At 44.0% G+C, this 16,454-nt stretch overlaps 1 protein-coding gene across 4 annotated transcripts in view; it reads right to left on the bottom strand.

The window, feature by feature from the left end:
• Nucleotides 1-575: 575 nt before the first annotated feature.
• Nucleotides 576-16,454, bottom strand: part of LOC142033415 (transmembrane protease serine 11E-like) — a 24,900-nt gene continuing 9,021 nt past the window's right edge. For all 4 annotated transcript variants that reach the window (XM_075033362.1, XM_075033369.1, XM_075033353.1 and 1 more), the window contains 9 exons: nucleotides 12,775-12,898; nucleotides 11,484-11,599; nucleotides 10,992-11,059; nucleotides 9,269-9,432; nucleotides 8,234-8,272; nucleotides 5,764-5,944; nucleotides 5,274-5,539; nucleotides 4,260-4,402; nucleotides 576-3,846 (listed from right to left, as the gene is read on the bottom strand). In XM_075033362.1, the coding sequence (XP_074889463.1) occupies nucleotides 3,685-3,846; nucleotides 4,260-4,402; nucleotides 5,274-5,539; nucleotides 5,764-5,944; nucleotides 8,234-8,272; nucleotides 9,269-9,432; nucleotides 10,992-11,059; nucleotides 11,484-11,599; nucleotides 12,775-12,886 (1,251 nt within the window). In that variant the 5' untranslated portion in view covers nucleotides 12,887-12,898 and the 3' untranslated portion in view covers nucleotides 576-3,684. The remainder of the gene's footprint in view (nucleotides 3,847-4,259; nucleotides 4,403-5,273; nucleotides 5,540-5,763; nucleotides 5,945-8,233; nucleotides 8,273-9,268; nucleotides 9,433-10,991; nucleotides 11,060-11,483; nucleotides 11,600-12,774; nucleotides 12,899-16,454) is intronic.

The raw sequence follows: 16,454 nt of genomic DNA, 5'->3' as shown, positions 1-16,454 counted from the left end.
AAAGATTTCAAGGACAGCCAACAGAATCTCAAATGGGTCAGTGGTTGTAAAAGCAGCCCTTCGACTCAAATGATTTCTTCTGCGCATGATCGGATGGAGGCAGTACTATGATAATCAGTTACAATAATATTTATGTATATGTATGCTAATCTGATTAATATGTAATTGTTACTCCATATAACCTGTTTGTGCTGAAGCTGTGGCATGCACACTAGGTGGAATTATCCCCCGTGCATCCAGCACTGCAATAAAGAATGCCTGCTTTCTAAAACTCCAAAACAAGTCTTCGAGAGTTTCTTCAACCAGCTTTTCAGTATCACAGGTGGGTAAATTCTGCCCAAGTCTGGATGACCGCCTGCTCTTCTAACAGTTACGCTCTTCTTCCAGTTATGCTCCTCTAACAAGTCAGTAAAACCAGATGGTTAAGGCTATATAAAAGGCAGTACATAAATACATGGCATAGGATCAGTGTCACACGTTCTAAAACAGAGGAGTCCCCATCTTACAGCTGCTTACCATAACACAAGAAATCAAAAAATACATGAAACAGAAGGGAAATTTTTAAACAGGTTTTATTAAATTTACATAGAAATTATATTCCTGTGTGTCATCCACGATTGTATAGTTACATACATCCCATTCTGCCTTGAGTGAAGATGTTAATTCCTATGAAAACATGGCTGAGAAGATTAAGCTTGTGGCTTCATAAATAGGTGAGTCTGCAGCTTAAAAAAAAAATACAAATCTGTGATGCCACCTAAACCAAATAAAACATTTTGGCTGCCTACATTGCTTCAGGTTTCCATAGTTTCCCTCAGGAAAAGCCAGACAATGCTGACATCAGCGTAGTTTTGCCACAAGGGATTCAGACCTATCACATCCATCTGCACCAATGTTCCCAGTGGATGAGGGGTGTTCTTTCAAGTGCTCTTCTTGACAGTCCCCATTTATACTGCTTTGCATCACCAAGAGGCCTCAGAGCATGTAAACTACATTGCTTCCAGAAGAAACTGGATCAGAAGACTTGTTCCAGCAGCTATAAGGAAAACTCCACAAGGCAGTCCAAAATAAAGGCTCCCAAAACATACACCATGTAGATGTCAGGTCCTCTTCAGCCCCACTCCTCCTGGGTGCACTGTGCTGGCACTCAGCATTAAGGTGGATCAGGTACTGTATCTCTCCAAGTAGATGCTCAGAACTGGTAGCTCCTTAAGCAAAGGACGAGTTCACTTTTTCAGGGTTGTGTGCACCACTTTGGAAAATAATATTTACTGCAGCCCTTGATACAGAGCAAAATGCTTAAGGCTTTCTGATTTTGTACCCCAAATAAGCACAACTGGAAAGTTCACAGATGCGTAATAAATTTTTTTGACATCTACTTAACTGTTTTGGGGAAACAGTGAGATAGCTGGGATTTGCAAGCCTAAAAATATTAAGTTTCCAAGTTACAATGAAGTCCAGCAGGATAGGGAAACCATTATGCCCTTTGAAAACCCAGGAATAAAGTGCTTTGGGAACTGGAAATCCATGGCATCTTGTAATGATGCTTTTCTTCATGAAGATCAAATTTTATTCACTGTCCTGGTAAGACAATTGCTACCAGCAAGAAAAAAAAAATTGTATATACTTGTCATACATCACACTAAGCTTCCTCTACAAGCAAGATACTTCAAAGCCATGTTCTTAAGGGACTAACATGAGACTTGCTGGGCTCAGGCCTCCCTCCTTCTGTAGAAATTAAGCCACCAAGCTTTGTTTCTGAAACTCACAACATTCCACAGGAAAAGTTCCCTGAGAAAAAATTTTTAAGTGCTAGGTTTCCTGATATACAGAAGTATAGAACACACAACAGCTGCAGACCCTTTCTCTTTCACACAGACCTTCTCTGGGCATCGAAATATTCTATTACCTCCAGTGAGGCTCTAGAAAAGCATGGTTCTCTATACTGGCAAGCAGCCAGATCACAGGATGCATAATCAAAATACTTCTGTTAATTCGATGGATTGCTGCTCTGTTCGGCAGCATTTGCAGTAAACTGCATAGTCCAGAGGGGATCCCCTGAACAGCCATTGACTATGTCAACTGACTTGTACTCAATTTGGACAACACTTTGATCCTAAGACTGTGATCAGTGAGGACCTGTTTCCCCAAAATCTTCTAACTATGAGCATGCCGAAAGCCTGCTGTTTGCCTTTTCTAGCCTGGCATTAAGATTCTTGCTTGCTTGCCATACTGGACCAGCTCTGAGTCTTGGCAGTGTGGCTGGTATCTCCTTTGCCGAGTTCTTTCTCTTCTGACCATAGAGGGAAAAGAGAGCAATTGAGTGGCTCATTATCTAGCAACTAAGACCACAGCACTTGCTGTTGTCAGGATCAGCATCCACACACAGTGTTGGAATGAGTCTGCAGACACACCAAGGAAAGCATCCTCACCCGGAATAGGCGTGTTCTGGTGCTGGGGTTTAGAAAATGTTTGAGATCCACCTGGCAGATGGAAACATAGGCTCCTGAACACATGAAGTCAAAGAGAATAGGAAGTTTGTATGGTCAAGATCAAATGAGTTAGCTATGGTCTGGCAACGAGGCAGAGGCAATTCTTACTTGCTGACAGAAGAGAGAGATCTTTACATAACATTACTGGGTCAGTCAGAAGTTCTGCCCTGATCTGAAGGAGACAGGTATTTCCACCATAACACAAAAGCTTGCAGAAGATGCACATATTAAATTATAAAGATTTGAGAACAGTATTCGCAAGAATAAGCAGTTTTAGAGGGTTTGGGGTTTTTTTGCAATGGTCATACTGAGATTGTTACAATCCTCCATCCTGCTCAAAAAGCCAAGGACTTTTATTCAGAACAATAAGATCTGGAAAGTTAAAAATGGAAATTAATTCAGCCAAATATTCTGATATGACAACAGACTGGTATGAACATAAAGTGGCTTTTAGTCTTCAGTCCAGCAATCACTCTCACAGCAAATGCTGTGGCAGGGTCTCTTCATATGAAGCGATGAGTGGGCATACATATACTTGTTCAAAGAAGGTGGACAGAAGCTGGTGTTTTCCACTGATTCCTTTTTCAGGACAATGCAGCAAGGAAAAATTCTCTATTCGCCTAAGTAACAGTTCGACGTGACATTAGGAACCAGGACTTCTCTAAGCCATCTTCCTTTCTTCATTAGAGTATGCTCCCTGGAACGAAGTGGGAAAAAGCTCAAGAAGAATTCAGAAGCGCAGCAGTGTTGGAGTGAGGGGCTGGATTGTAGCTGGTCTACAGATGGATGGGGCCTCGGGAGCACACAGCAAATGAGCGGGCCACTTTTTAGTTGTAACTTGTCTTAGATGCTGGTAAATATGATTGTTTGGGCTCAAACACTTTGCCTGGGTATAAAAGTAGGGGCCAAGACATTTGGCCATGGAGAAAAAAGGGTCAGTAGATTGCATATAGACAAAGACAGTTGTCCCTTTGACAGAGTACTTCCTGAGCAAACAGCTGTCACGTGGATCAAGTCTATTCCTGTCTGGCTGTAGGCTAAACCAATTTCAAGTCCTAGACCACTCCAAGCTTGCTAGCAGTTGATACATGACCACAAGCTAAGCCAGCAGCTGTTTAGAGGGTAACCACAGAGCAGAATGTGTCAGAGGAATAGCCGCATACAGCCCACAAAACTTAACCCGCTGCAGGTGTCAGATGCCTGTTTTGGCGTTGATCCAGTTTCGATAGTAAGTCACTCGCGTGTACACTCCTGGTTTATTTGGCTTGCCACATTCATCTCCCCAGCTCACTATTCCCACAAGATACCAGATTCCTCTGGAGTCTGCATGCACCAGTGGCCCACCAGAGTCACCCTAAGGAGAAAAATGTCAACAGGTAGGAACAAAATAAACAGTGTTCACCTCACTAATGCAGCAAGCCTCAAATTGTTCTGTTACAACTGACAGATGTTTGTCTCTAGACCACAGCTATAATTCAACCTCCACACAGTTTACTGACAAGACACAGGCTGACAGCCTGTGTCTAATTCAGTGTCTCTCACTCCACACCCTCACGTCTGTATTCTCTCACATGTGCATTAGTTATAAACCCCAAGCACTTAAGTGCAGACTTGAGCCCATGAGCCATGAAGCTTGCTATTTACATCTGTCAAGATACCGTACCCCATAAACTTAATCAAGATTCCTCAAAGTATATTTTATTTCTAGGAAACATCACCTCCCACCCCACCTATTTGCTTTTTACTATTACCTATGAAGAGACTTACCTGGCAGGCATCCACCTGCCCCTCCAAGTATCCAGCACACAACATTCCAGGTGTTATTGCTCCACCGTACACTTGTCTTCTATTACAAGTCGCAGTACTTATAATTTTCACTTCTGCTTGTCGAAGCTGATTAACACTGTAGCCTAAAAGAAGTGGCATTAGAATTTGCAGACAGGGTATGCAACCTAGAATACTCAAGGATTAGGAGCAGCCAGATTTTCCTACAGCTTTTCTGCCATTCCAGGCAATGAAGGGAGCTACCTAGACAATGTCTCAGGAAGAAGACAGTTTTCCCCCCCCGAAGTTGTTCACTTGTTCTCCATCTTTCATCCTCACCAGATGTTCTTTAGTATAATGGACAAAGGGATTTTTGTACATGTTTCAGTGTTGAATTCAACTATAGGCTACAAGATATGTCCTTGATATCATTGGAAAGACCCATTTAGTTAACTGCAATGCAGTTTTGTACAATCACTACACCCCTCAGGAGTCTACCATGAAACACAACCTATATAATTCAATGGTTCTCATAAGCAGATTTATAGTCCCATCAACTCTGACCTCACTGGCATGGACTAATTTGAATGAAGTTCACTCAAGTCTTAGGATGAAGCCTGATTTACGACCGAAGAGAGAATAACTGATGAAAACTGTCATGATACATCTATGACAAACTGAATGGAAAAAGAACTCAAGTCAGAGCTAAACCCAGAGGGACTGGGCCAGTGGGAACAGACAACACTATATATTCAACCAGCACAATGCATGCAGCAACAAAAAAAAAGCTGCTCTTATTCCTGTGTGGCTAACCTGTAGGGTCTTTCTCCCATATTCCAATCCATTGACCAAGCCAGAAAAAAAGCAGCAAACTAAGTCCATAAGTGTATCATTAGCACATGTACCTATCAATCACCAAGTCTAAGGAGCCCAAAACAAACACAAAACCCCATAAAACTAACAGCAGTCTTCTCAGATACATGTGTGACAAGGCATGGGAAGGCAAGAGACACTCACCATCATTCTCCAAAGCTCCCCAACCTGTGACAAAACAGGAAGTGTTGTCTGGGAAAATATGAGATGCTTCAGGAAGACAGACACTGTGCACATCACTTGTGAACTCAATAGCAGAGGTAAGTTCCACAACAGCCACATCATATTTATGATTAAGTAAAAAGTCATCGTATTTTTCATGAATGATAATTCTTCGGACGAATTTTTTCTGTTTTGGAGGTCTTAGCCAAATTCCAAAGCTGGCAGTCCACCTCCCAGGATCTCTTCCTCTGTAAGATATTTGAGGTTATGTCACAGCCACACAAAACATGATCCACAAAGGAGCTTAGCTCCATTTAAGCATCAAAATGCAATGTGGCCACATTTGCCTAAGGGACAGAGAAGAGCCAAACTTCATTATCATTCAGCAGATACAGATGTTAGTGGGCCGTGAAAGGTCAGAGCACCTAAGAGTCCTAAAGCCTGTAGGATCAGAAAGGTGCTGATGACTTACCCTCTAAAGCAGTGGGCTGCAGTCACTAGCCACGTATTACTGATCACTGATGCACCACAGCGATGGGTCCCGTCAAGCTGAATACTAGCCTGCCATGGCCATTCCCCCTCCTGTGCACGCTGCCCGCCAATTATTCTCTCCACTCCTGTGAAGGAGAATGTCTGTCTTCGTATTCCACAGCCTGTCAAAGCAAAGGCAGCTCTGCTTTAGCTGATTGAGAGAAATCAGGCTGCTGCTTTTGGAAGGGCCCTCATGGCTGCAGGCACAGGTGTGACAGGGCAGGGGTGTCAAGAGACAGCCTTCGTCTAAAGCAGTGCCTCCAATAGCAGGGAAACCAAGTGTCATGGTCACAAACATCTCAGGATAGATGTGGGGCAAACAAGTTTGGTAGAAGAGTCACTACTTTTTCCATTAAGCCAGTTTTCAAACACACAAGCCTGTATGTGCTCCCATGGGAACAGAAGGCTGCATATCTGAGACCCTGTTTATTTTCCCCAGTTGTAACTGTTTACCTAGATAAAAAAAAAAAATATTGCCTCTACAAACCTTGCTTTGTTTGATATTTGACCAGAGCTGTACAGAGGTGTCGTGGTTTCAGCTGGGATAGAGTTAATTTTCTTCCTAGTAGCTGGTACAGTGCTGTGTTTTGGATTTACTGTGAGAATAATGTTGATACCACACCGATGTTTTAGTTGTTGCTAAGTAGCACTTGTCCTAAGTTAAGGATTTTTCAGTTTCCCATGCTTTGCCAGCAAGCAGGTATACAAGAAGCTGGGAGAAAGCACAGCCAGGACAGCTGACTCAAACTAGCCAAAGGATATTCCATACCATATGACGTCACGCTCAGTATATATAAACTGGGGGAGAGTTGGCCAGGAGGGGCAGATCGCTGCTCAGGCATCAGTCAGCGGGTGATGAGCAATTACATTGTGCATCACTTGGTTTTTTTCTTGGGTTTTATTTCTCTCTCTTTGTTATAGTCATTATTATTATTTTATTTATTAAACTGTTCTTATCTCAACCCAGGATTTTTACTTTTTTTTCCAGTTCTCCTGCCCATTCCACTGGGAGCAGGGAGGAGTGAGCAAGCAGCTGCGTGGTGCTTAGTTGCTGGCTGGGGTTAAACCACGACAAGAGGGAAAGGTAACATACATAGCCATTAGTGTGTCTGTGCATACAGGTACACACACAGATTATTAGGCACAAAGACATGCACTGATAATTGACCTAAGCATTTACATTCATATAGCTTTCATAATAACAGCATGTAAGTTTCATCTAAAGACTAAACCTCTCTTGGTACTGTATGAAAAAAAAAATCTATAGTTTTTGGTTTTTTAAAAAGACTTCTTAAAAATTGAGTATGAAAATACTGAGGAACCCCCACATAAACAACAACCACACTAGGGCAGCTCTAAGGTTTAATACACACATCACCACCAAAATATGCACAAGACAGACACTGCACATCACTTGTGAACTCAGTGGAGGTGATCTTCCCATTATTTGCAACATCCCACCTATATAGCAAAGGCAAGACTGACATAATATAGCTTTAAGTGTCACAGAATTGCTGAAGACTAGTCTGTAAAAAACCACAAAACCAAACAAAAAATCCCCACCCACAAACTAAACAAACAAAGAAAGGATTTTGTCAGGTCACCTCCAGGTCAGCCTTGACCACAACAACAAAAAAATAGTGTCCTCTTCCTCCAACAGTTTACTTACAGCCACTGTGCCAACAGCGGTCATGTATTACTCAGCTGAAAAAAGTTAGATCCAAACCAGTTAATTCTCAGAGTCCATTTAAAGATGGCAAGCTAACACTGAAAGGCTCCGAGACCATGCAGGGGACTGATATAGTCCCCTGGGAGGGGACTTACACTGTCCCCCTGTTTCCAGAGGGGCTGTAAGACCTCAGGCGGGAGCACAGAACAGGAGAGGAACCGAGAACCTGCCCCTCTCCAGGGCTGTGCCACTGCCTTGCTCTCACTGTGGACAGCTCTTCTCCCTCTCCCACCCTCTGGCCTTTCCCACTTTCCCGGTATATCGCAACATTTAGCTCAAATCTGACAGACATCTATTGCCAAACCCTTCTGCGGGGAGGAGGGGGAAGAAGGGAAAATGTTTTTGGAAGGATTCCAGCAAGAACCTTGGCCCACAGCAACTGCAGTCCTTGTACAAAGCTCACTAACAGCAGCTTACCTACATGCCACTACTTCCCATAACCAAAATTAAAGCAAGTGCTTCCCACCACCAAATCAGAATGCCTGATTTTGCAAACACTACAGAGCCAGCCTGACTGCAAGAAAATGAGCTGACATCTTCCCTGGCTCATGCACTGTCTACCGCTCTAGTATCTTTAATAAGTTATTTTTTCAACTTGCATCTCAAAAGTGTAAGAATCTTGTAAACACAGAACCTAGATCACTATGTCCTTGGACCTTTTCTATAAAGCATTTGTACTTACAGTTGTTTAAAAGGTTATCTCCTTTTTCCTTATTCAACTCTGAAATGAAAACCAAACACCACAGTAAATATATCTCATACTGCTATGTGAACTAGCAGATTCCCTCCCCGTAGCCAGCAAACACAAATTAAACGGGTTCCATTGCTACATGGAGTGACAATATGGTAAAAGGAGTAATTTGCTCTGTTGAAGAAGTTCAATTAAGCCTCTGTTCCCCACTGAAAGTGCAAGGCCAAAGGATACATCTTTCTTGCCTTAGCTTAGAGCTAACAAAAGCAGCAGATGACTGCACATAGGTCCAGGTAAAATCTACATGTGGTGGCAGCTGTGCACAATACAAACACCTACATGCATTTTTTCAGGTTCAGTATTACGGCAAGGTGGTCAAAACAGTCTTCAAAAATCATCAGTGCTGAGATTGACTGGAGGTAAACTGTAACGTTACCGATTTCTTTCCTACAAAAAACCCTCTGCCGGATTCTGATGGTAACCAGCAACAGATCCATGGGAGTGGATTACTGCTCAGGGAACCTCAGGGTTTTGTTGTGAACACTTGCTATAGCAATCTGTCAAATAAGCAAAGGAAATGGCAGGGGGTAGAGAAGGGAACCATCTCAGCCTTGCATTTTTTTAATAGCTTGAGGACTCTGCATTTCAGTACCTGGTGATACAAGTTCTTGTCCAGTTCACTGTGTGCCTTAAAGTAATCTGTGAACCCATGGTCACAAAGTTGGGCCTTTTTTGATGAATTGGGCAGGGGGGACGATCTCATTCAACAGAGCTAGGTACACAGAGAGACCCTCTGATGCATAGAGGAGAGCTCACAGCATAAATCAGTGCCAGTATGCTTTAGTTCTTTCCATGCTACTTCTTCCAAGTCCCCGGGCTGTCAGCCATAACACACAATTTTGAGAAGGCAAAAGAAGAAAACAAGAATAGCCCATATTTGCATACCAAAGTGAAACTCATTACACTAAGAACAGCAAAGTATGAGGAACAAATTCCAAGCTAAAAACACAAACCTAAGGCACTTGCCTGTGAGTCTAAGGGTAGACTGGTCAACATTCAAGAATGTGGAGCTTGTTTTCAGCCTTCTGCGTAACACATTGTTGACGTGACCCCAGCTCATTGCCTTACTGTCAGCTGAGGCAAATTTAAATACCAGAACAACAGATGCAAGCACTCCACCAGGATCTGGGCTGCAAACAAAAAAAAACCAAAGTCACATCATCCTCTCTCTGCCCAATTATCCTCTTTGTTCTGCTTTGCAACGTCTACCTCCTTTATGTGAGAACAGGTCTGGTCTGCACAGATGTACAGGACAAATAGCATAGCTGTGCACAAGTAAAGGAAGATGATGACATGTCAGCAGGCAACAAAAGACTTGGTTCTCACTATAACAATAAGAGGGAATTTTCTGGGAACTGTTATAAGCAGCTGAGAAGGACAGGAGGGATCACTCCCTTTGGCCTCCACAGCAGCTCATAGTCAGTAGGAACAATACAGCAAGTTAAAACCCTTCAACAGGTACCCAACAGGCCACTCCTAACAGCCATTCAAAAGACCCAGTTTAGCACCACAGAAGTTAGAAAGGTCTCTTGGTAATTCTTTCCATTTAAGACACTTGACCATTTATTTGCCAGTTAGCTTCATTGTATCTAGAGACAAAAATCTCAATAATTTGCGTTATCAGAGCAAGGCATGATCACTTACCGTCAGTATTAAATATCGGGCCCAACACTTTAGACTAACAGTCTAAAGGAAAACCAACTGAAGCCTAGAGGGAAAGACAGCAGAGATGCAGCTAGGCTGGTCCAGTGCCTAGTTACACAAGGTATCTGTAGTAAAAACAAGCTTGGAAGAGATACACTGTTTGCTCAACCTAAAAGGTGTAAAGGAGTTGCTTGAATTTTAGCTCCCAAGTTCTGTAATTTCAGTTGATATACAGTATGGAAGGCTTGTGGAAGAAACCAGCAGCAGAAAACAACATAGAACAGTTTAAGGCAACAACTCATTCCATCTAGAGCCAGGTAAAGGCAAAAAAGCCCAGAGGTGCTGTGAAGAAGGACATTTGTAGGAAGTCTGGCATTCTTTGCTGTCTAGGGAAAAATATTCCACAGCAGAATTGAGCCTTATAGAAATACAACTCCAAACCAAAGTAATGTGAAGAAGAGGGAAGATGGCTCTTATCACTGAGAGTGATACATAATTACTGTAGAGAGGAAAGACTTAAAAGCTCTCACACAGGACCTTTATATGTCCCACTTGCCTCTTTCCCTCAACTCTGTATCCAGGTATCTCACAGTGGAAACGTGTATTCCTTCAGACCTTTTCATTGAGGGAAGAGAACAGACACCTCCTGCTGTACACCATGCAGAGGGGTAAACACCAGCCTGAGCTTCCACAGGAAGCATAAAGTGGAATAAAGAGCTGACTCTGCATCTCTCAAGCCTTTAACTCGTAGTGAAGGCTGGGATCACCTAGTAATTCAGTTACTGCATCACAGCCCCAACCCACTGGTGTTCAGGTAATCAATCTGCAGAAGTATAAGGCCAAATTTCTCTTCCTTGCTGACCTCTGAAGGTAACTGAGCCCTCAGTGTTGTAAGCACCGAAGGAGAGCGACAACCAGCCAAGACTTAGTCATCCTGCTGGTGTAATCCAAGCATAAACAACCAGGCACGCTCCATATGGTCAAGAGGTAGGAAGAAAGGATATTTATCACATCCCTGCTTATTCCTGACCTTCACATTACTTACCTTAGACTGACAACATGGGACCTGATGTACCTTTTTCTTAGAAAGGACCCCTTGAACACTGCAGATATCTGTTAAAGGAAAAGAGTGTGTTAAAATACACCTGTAATATGCACATGCTCTCAAGATATAACAGTCTTGTGAGCCTCTGAAACACTAGAAAATGCATTCAGATCTCCAGGTCTACACCAAAGCTACCGCTAAATTTCCATCAGAGGATGCAGAACCAAAATAAACAGCTTGGCTGATTTTGCTGTCCCTTCTGCTCTGTGGGTGCCTGTTCCACCCCAGGGCTGCTGGAACAAACAGCACCTGTGCTTACCATCTGCTTGTGCAGTCAGCAATGCATCTTTAACTCACTACAGCAAGTTTTGAAAGGTAAGGCCAGACACATAAGGATGAGGCACAATCACCTCTGACTCTTTACTTCCAATCACACAACCGCAGGACTCTTCACCATAGGTCAGGCAGAAACAGAGAAACAGCTTAGCTTACCATGGTTTCAATCTCTTGGCTCAGGTGCCTGAACTCTTCTGTGGTTTGCCTTTTGTATTGAGGTTCGTACTTGACATTGGTGATTAGGAAAGATGCATTGTAATATCGATCCTGATCTACAGAGGAGAAGAAAAGGAAAGGTGGCTGATCTCCTTCAGTACAATTCAGGCATGCACAGCACCTCGCAGGGCATGGCACAAGTAAGGCTCTCAGGCTCTGGCTGTGAACCTGTCAGCTGTGGAATCACAGCTTTAGCAGCACTTTGGGAAAAGGGGGCTCTGGACCATCTTGTTGTCCATGGACCAGCTAGGGGCTCATTTCTACTGTGAAGACCATCCCAAGCAGCTCTAAACTACACTACAACATTTCTCTGGGGACCATCTTCCCATCAGCCCGAGGTGAGCACAGCACGAGACACACCAGCCCACATATGTCCCTTCTGACTCTGTAGACACACTCACTCCTCCCTAGCTGCACTCTGGCATGTCCCTGTCCCTCCGAGAGGCAGGTGGCCCAGTGCTGTTTGCATCCATTCAGCAGTCAGATTAAGTTTAAAATCTGGCTCTTCCGTGAATGGCAGAGAGGGGCCCCATTATGCAGAGTTAGCAAAAAGCAAAGCTAAGCTGTAGCTCTGCCACTGCTCTGTCTAGTGTCCTAATGCAAGCCACGGCCTCGTCAACCCTCTGTGAGCTGAGACAGCAACGCAATTAGCTTCATCCCAGGAGGAAGGCATTTCAAAACCCCTCACGCTGGCGTCTCAGAGACTGGGAACGGAATGGCTTGGCTTCATTCATCCACTACCAAAACTGGGCCCTTGGCAACCAGGACCGACTCCTGGGCTCCAAAATGCCTAAACCTCTGCCCTCTCTCTCTCTGGAATAACCTCAGCTAGAGGTGCCAGGTTCAGTTTTGGAAAAAAACCCTGTTTGAGACCAAGCTTACTATGCATAGCCTGAATACTAGCCACACCCCTGGCTTACACAGAAGACTGCTAGCCTTTGATTAACCATGGATACCAGTGGAGGCACCAGGGCAAGACAAGAAACAAAGAGAGGGGCAACACTTAAATCCCTGCTTCAAGTGAATGATATTTCAAGTATTCTTGCAGGTTTTCGAATCAATTCAGATCTTGAATAGGGTCTAGTAAGTTCTCATGTGGATTCTATACCAGGAGTGGATTTTATACCAGGGGTGAATTGTATACCTAAATCATCAGGCAAGACCACAGTAGCAAGTGAAACACAACAGATTCCTGAAGACTTGTGACAACAAGTCTGAGCGGTACGCTTACCATGGCACAAAAAAAACGTAATCAAGCCAATGACGAAGGCTAAGCCTGCTATCACCGACACAACGATGACTGCTATCTTCCATGGTTCTATACGGTTCACTGCTCTCTCCATCTGGATCACTATCTGCATTGAAGAAAACAACATGGAGAAATTAAACTATTACAAAGACAATAGCACATCCTGCACCAAATCATACCTGGCACAGCTTAGCTCAGCTGACAAACCTCACAGAATGAGGTAGATTGGGGAGGAACTCTGGACCCTGTGGGTCTGACCTGCTCAAACCAGATCCCACTACAGCAGCTTGCTCCATGCTTTGTCCAGTCAAGTTTTTAGTATCTCCAAGGACAAAGATCCCCCAGTCTCTCAGGAGTCCTGGTCCAGTCTCTGACCACTCTCACGGCAAAAGCTTTTTCTTTATATTTAGTCAGAATTTCCTGTGTTCTGACTTGCCTCCGTTGCCTCACGTGCACCCCTGAGAAAAGCCTAGAGTTGTGTAGGTATTGCTAGTAGAGACAATTTCCCACAGATTTCAAGAGCAGCTGACTGCCCACACAGGTGCTTAAACTGAATATAAATGTAATAATTCATGACTGATGAAATAAATTCTGCAGCAAGGATACTCTAGGCTACCAGAGATGCCATATAACATACCAACTAAAAATAACTCAAAGCTGTATGAATAGTAACATTTATTGATCCCTTACAGGGTTTGGGTTTTATTGCACCAAAACCACACATACATTGTAAGAAACTACATCCTGTCTCCTGCCAGACAGTCTGCCAGAGGGGAAGGAAATAGCTGCCTATGTGTAAATGTGATATGGCAACAAGACCCAGACTTGGTGCTCACTGAAAGTCAACAGCAGACCTGTAAAAGGGTTGGGAACTTGACTCACACAAGGACAAAGGCGCATAGGCCTTTCTCCTCCATTTATGTCCTCCTATGCAGCATTAAGCAAGAGAATATTAGAAAAACTGCATTTTTGTGCATGTCCTCAGTAGCTTTGTTGTAGGATGATGCAAAGCCTTAAGCACATTTATTTCAGATCCCCAGTAATTCCACAGCACACTATGTAGTCATTGTTGTCATGCCACGCACCGAGTCTCTTCATGTTCGGCACTAGTAGAGGGTATCAGAAAAACACATGGGATAATCTCTCAAAGGTGCCTCAAGTGACAAATGGCAGCAGCCAGCTCTGGGGAGGAGGGACTCAGCTGGCTAGTCACCACACTGTTTTACACCCACTGATCCATGTTTGTATTGCTGTGGACCAGACACAGCAAATGCTATTTTCCCCCTTTCAGGCCTATGGCACAGCCATTTCTGAGCAACATCTGAGAAAATAGGGGCAGAAGGGCAGGTGGAGAGAGTAAGTCTTTCCAGGTTTTCTGACTACAAGGTGACAAAGAAGAAGTCACAGCGAAAGCAGAACAGGATACCAGCAGAAGCTCCATCTTAGGAAATGAGCTGAGGGAGCAGAAGAACAGTGAAGGCAAGGGTATGATGCACCAATCCAAGAAAGCAAAAGACAGTGAAGTGGTGGGAGAGCAGAATGGGGTTATACGCTCTGCCCTGAGGGCAAGAAAGCTGAGCAAAGCTACAAGACAGAGATGGTAAGCATGGCAAACCAGAAAAAAAAAAAAAAAAGAAAAAAAAAGCCACAGAGGAAGCAGCTGAGAGGTCTGCACACAGTGAGGGTGTGCTCAGCAAGTAACAGGGAAGTTGGAAGCAACTCAGAGTTTAATCTCCTCACATAAAAGCTTGGTTTTGGCTAGTGAGAGTGCTGGCAGGTATCCCAGTCCATTGCTTAAGCAGGGAAGCTGGCAAGTTTTTACCCACTCAAACAGGTGGCATACTGGAAAGAAAAAGTTGAACAGGGTAGCTTCAGCCAGCACCACAACTGCAGGTGGTCACAAGCAGCAGCTCAGCATTATCAAAGTACACGGGACAGGTGACCAGGATCAAGCCTTCCGCTTCAGAGTCACATGCTATAGAGAAGCCTAGTACCTCTCATTCTGTTGTGACTGCTTTATTGCGGCCAAGTTATGTTCTGGCAATGCACAGTCCAAGTTTTCTCCAAATCTAGCTGTCTCCCCACTAGACTGGCTCAGTTCCTGATGGCAAGGCTCTGCAAAACAGACTGTAGGGCAGTTGACAGGAGTCTGAAAGCCCAGGCTGGCCAAGATTACTTTCTTTGGAAACTGCAAGTTGCAGTAAGCACATAATACACACTAGAGCTCAACTGGTTCCACAGGGGCCTGGATTTCTCACCATCTAGACCTTCACTGAATACACTCTCTGTTACACCTGAGGTTTTAACAGATGCAGAGATTCAGATAAAAACCTAAGACCAGCGGGACTGTCCTGCCTCAGTTTCTTTATCATGCCGCAGCCTCCCATGGATCATTCCCATCCTCATCTCACAGCTCACGATCTTTCACAGTCCCAGCTCATGCAACTGCAGTGTACCTCATGGGCGGTCAATTACTGCCCTTGAGGACAAGCCCCTTGGCTAAGCAGAAAAGCCCACAACGGCAATAAGCCCACAACGGCAATATGCCTCTGCCCCTCCTTAGCTAGCGACCTCTCATGTTTTAAAGATTCTGCTCTAGCATCTGACTTTGTTCTCCTCACTGGGGAGCTTTTGCTCTCCAGACCGAGTCCCTGCCATCAGCTTCTATCAGACCGGTTCCTTGTGCTTCAGCTGTCCCCACCCCAGCGGGCTTCTACCTGAACGGCAATCAGAGCGACAACCCTCCATTGCTCTTGACACAGAGAACGCGCGGCACAACCCTGACGACACACGGCTGACTCTGCAGATACTGAGACAACAGTAGTCTTGTTTCATAACCGCCGGCTTTCTTGAACTGTATACAGACAGATTTCCTCAAGATATGGTCTTACACCTAAGCTACAAAAGCTTAAGACTTACACTTGAGAAATGAGCATCTCGCTGCCTGTAGGACTCATGCTCTGACAGGCAGCGCTGTCCTCCATTTCAATCTGTCTTTATTTCCTTCTCATGCAAATACCAGCTACATCAACAAACACCACCAGCACAAACCCCCTTCTCTTCCAACATTTTGGAACTGCTTGCTCTCCACAGGTCACACAGACTTGCAAGGGGAAACAGATACCTCAGGAACTGCTGCAGTGCTTGGGGAAATGGAAACATAGGATATGAGGAATAAAAATCTCCTTCACTTCTGATACTGATTTCACTTTAAATCTTTTAAAGAAAGCAGTTTAAAAGAAGTACTTCCATGTATTTTTACATTCATATAGGTAATTAATTTGTATATAGGATATACAAATTAAAGTGGAAATACTTTTTCAAACCCAAAACAGTTTCCTCCCTTTAGCACAATGCTTTCGACTTCCATCTTGCTAAGTACCAGAACAGGAAAAATCTCTCGTGCAATGGAAGCACCAAGTCTCATCACCTCCCACAGTGTACAATTGCCCAGTACATATCCTTCAACTGCGATGCCTGAGTGCGGGACCTAGCTCAGCAGCCCCCCACCCCCACTTTTTGGGGGTCTATTTTATCAGCAGACATAGTAGTCACCAGTTGTGCAAAAGGGTTGGGAAAGAAAAACTCTATTGTTTTTAGCTTTTTAGGAAATACCTAATCTTTTGCCACCCATTTCAGGAATCGGCGTGAATGCAGGGAAC

This window comes from Buteo buteo, chromosome 1 (assembly GCF_964188355.1).
Source record: "Buteo buteo chromosome 1, bButBut1.hap1.1, whole genome shotgun sequence".
Lineage (NCBI taxonomy): Eukaryota > Metazoa > Chordata > Aves > Accipitriformes > Accipitridae > Buteo > Buteo buteo.
The sequence above is the reverse complement of the archived record's forward strand: the minus strand, read 5'-3'. Positions and strand labels throughout refer to the sequence as shown.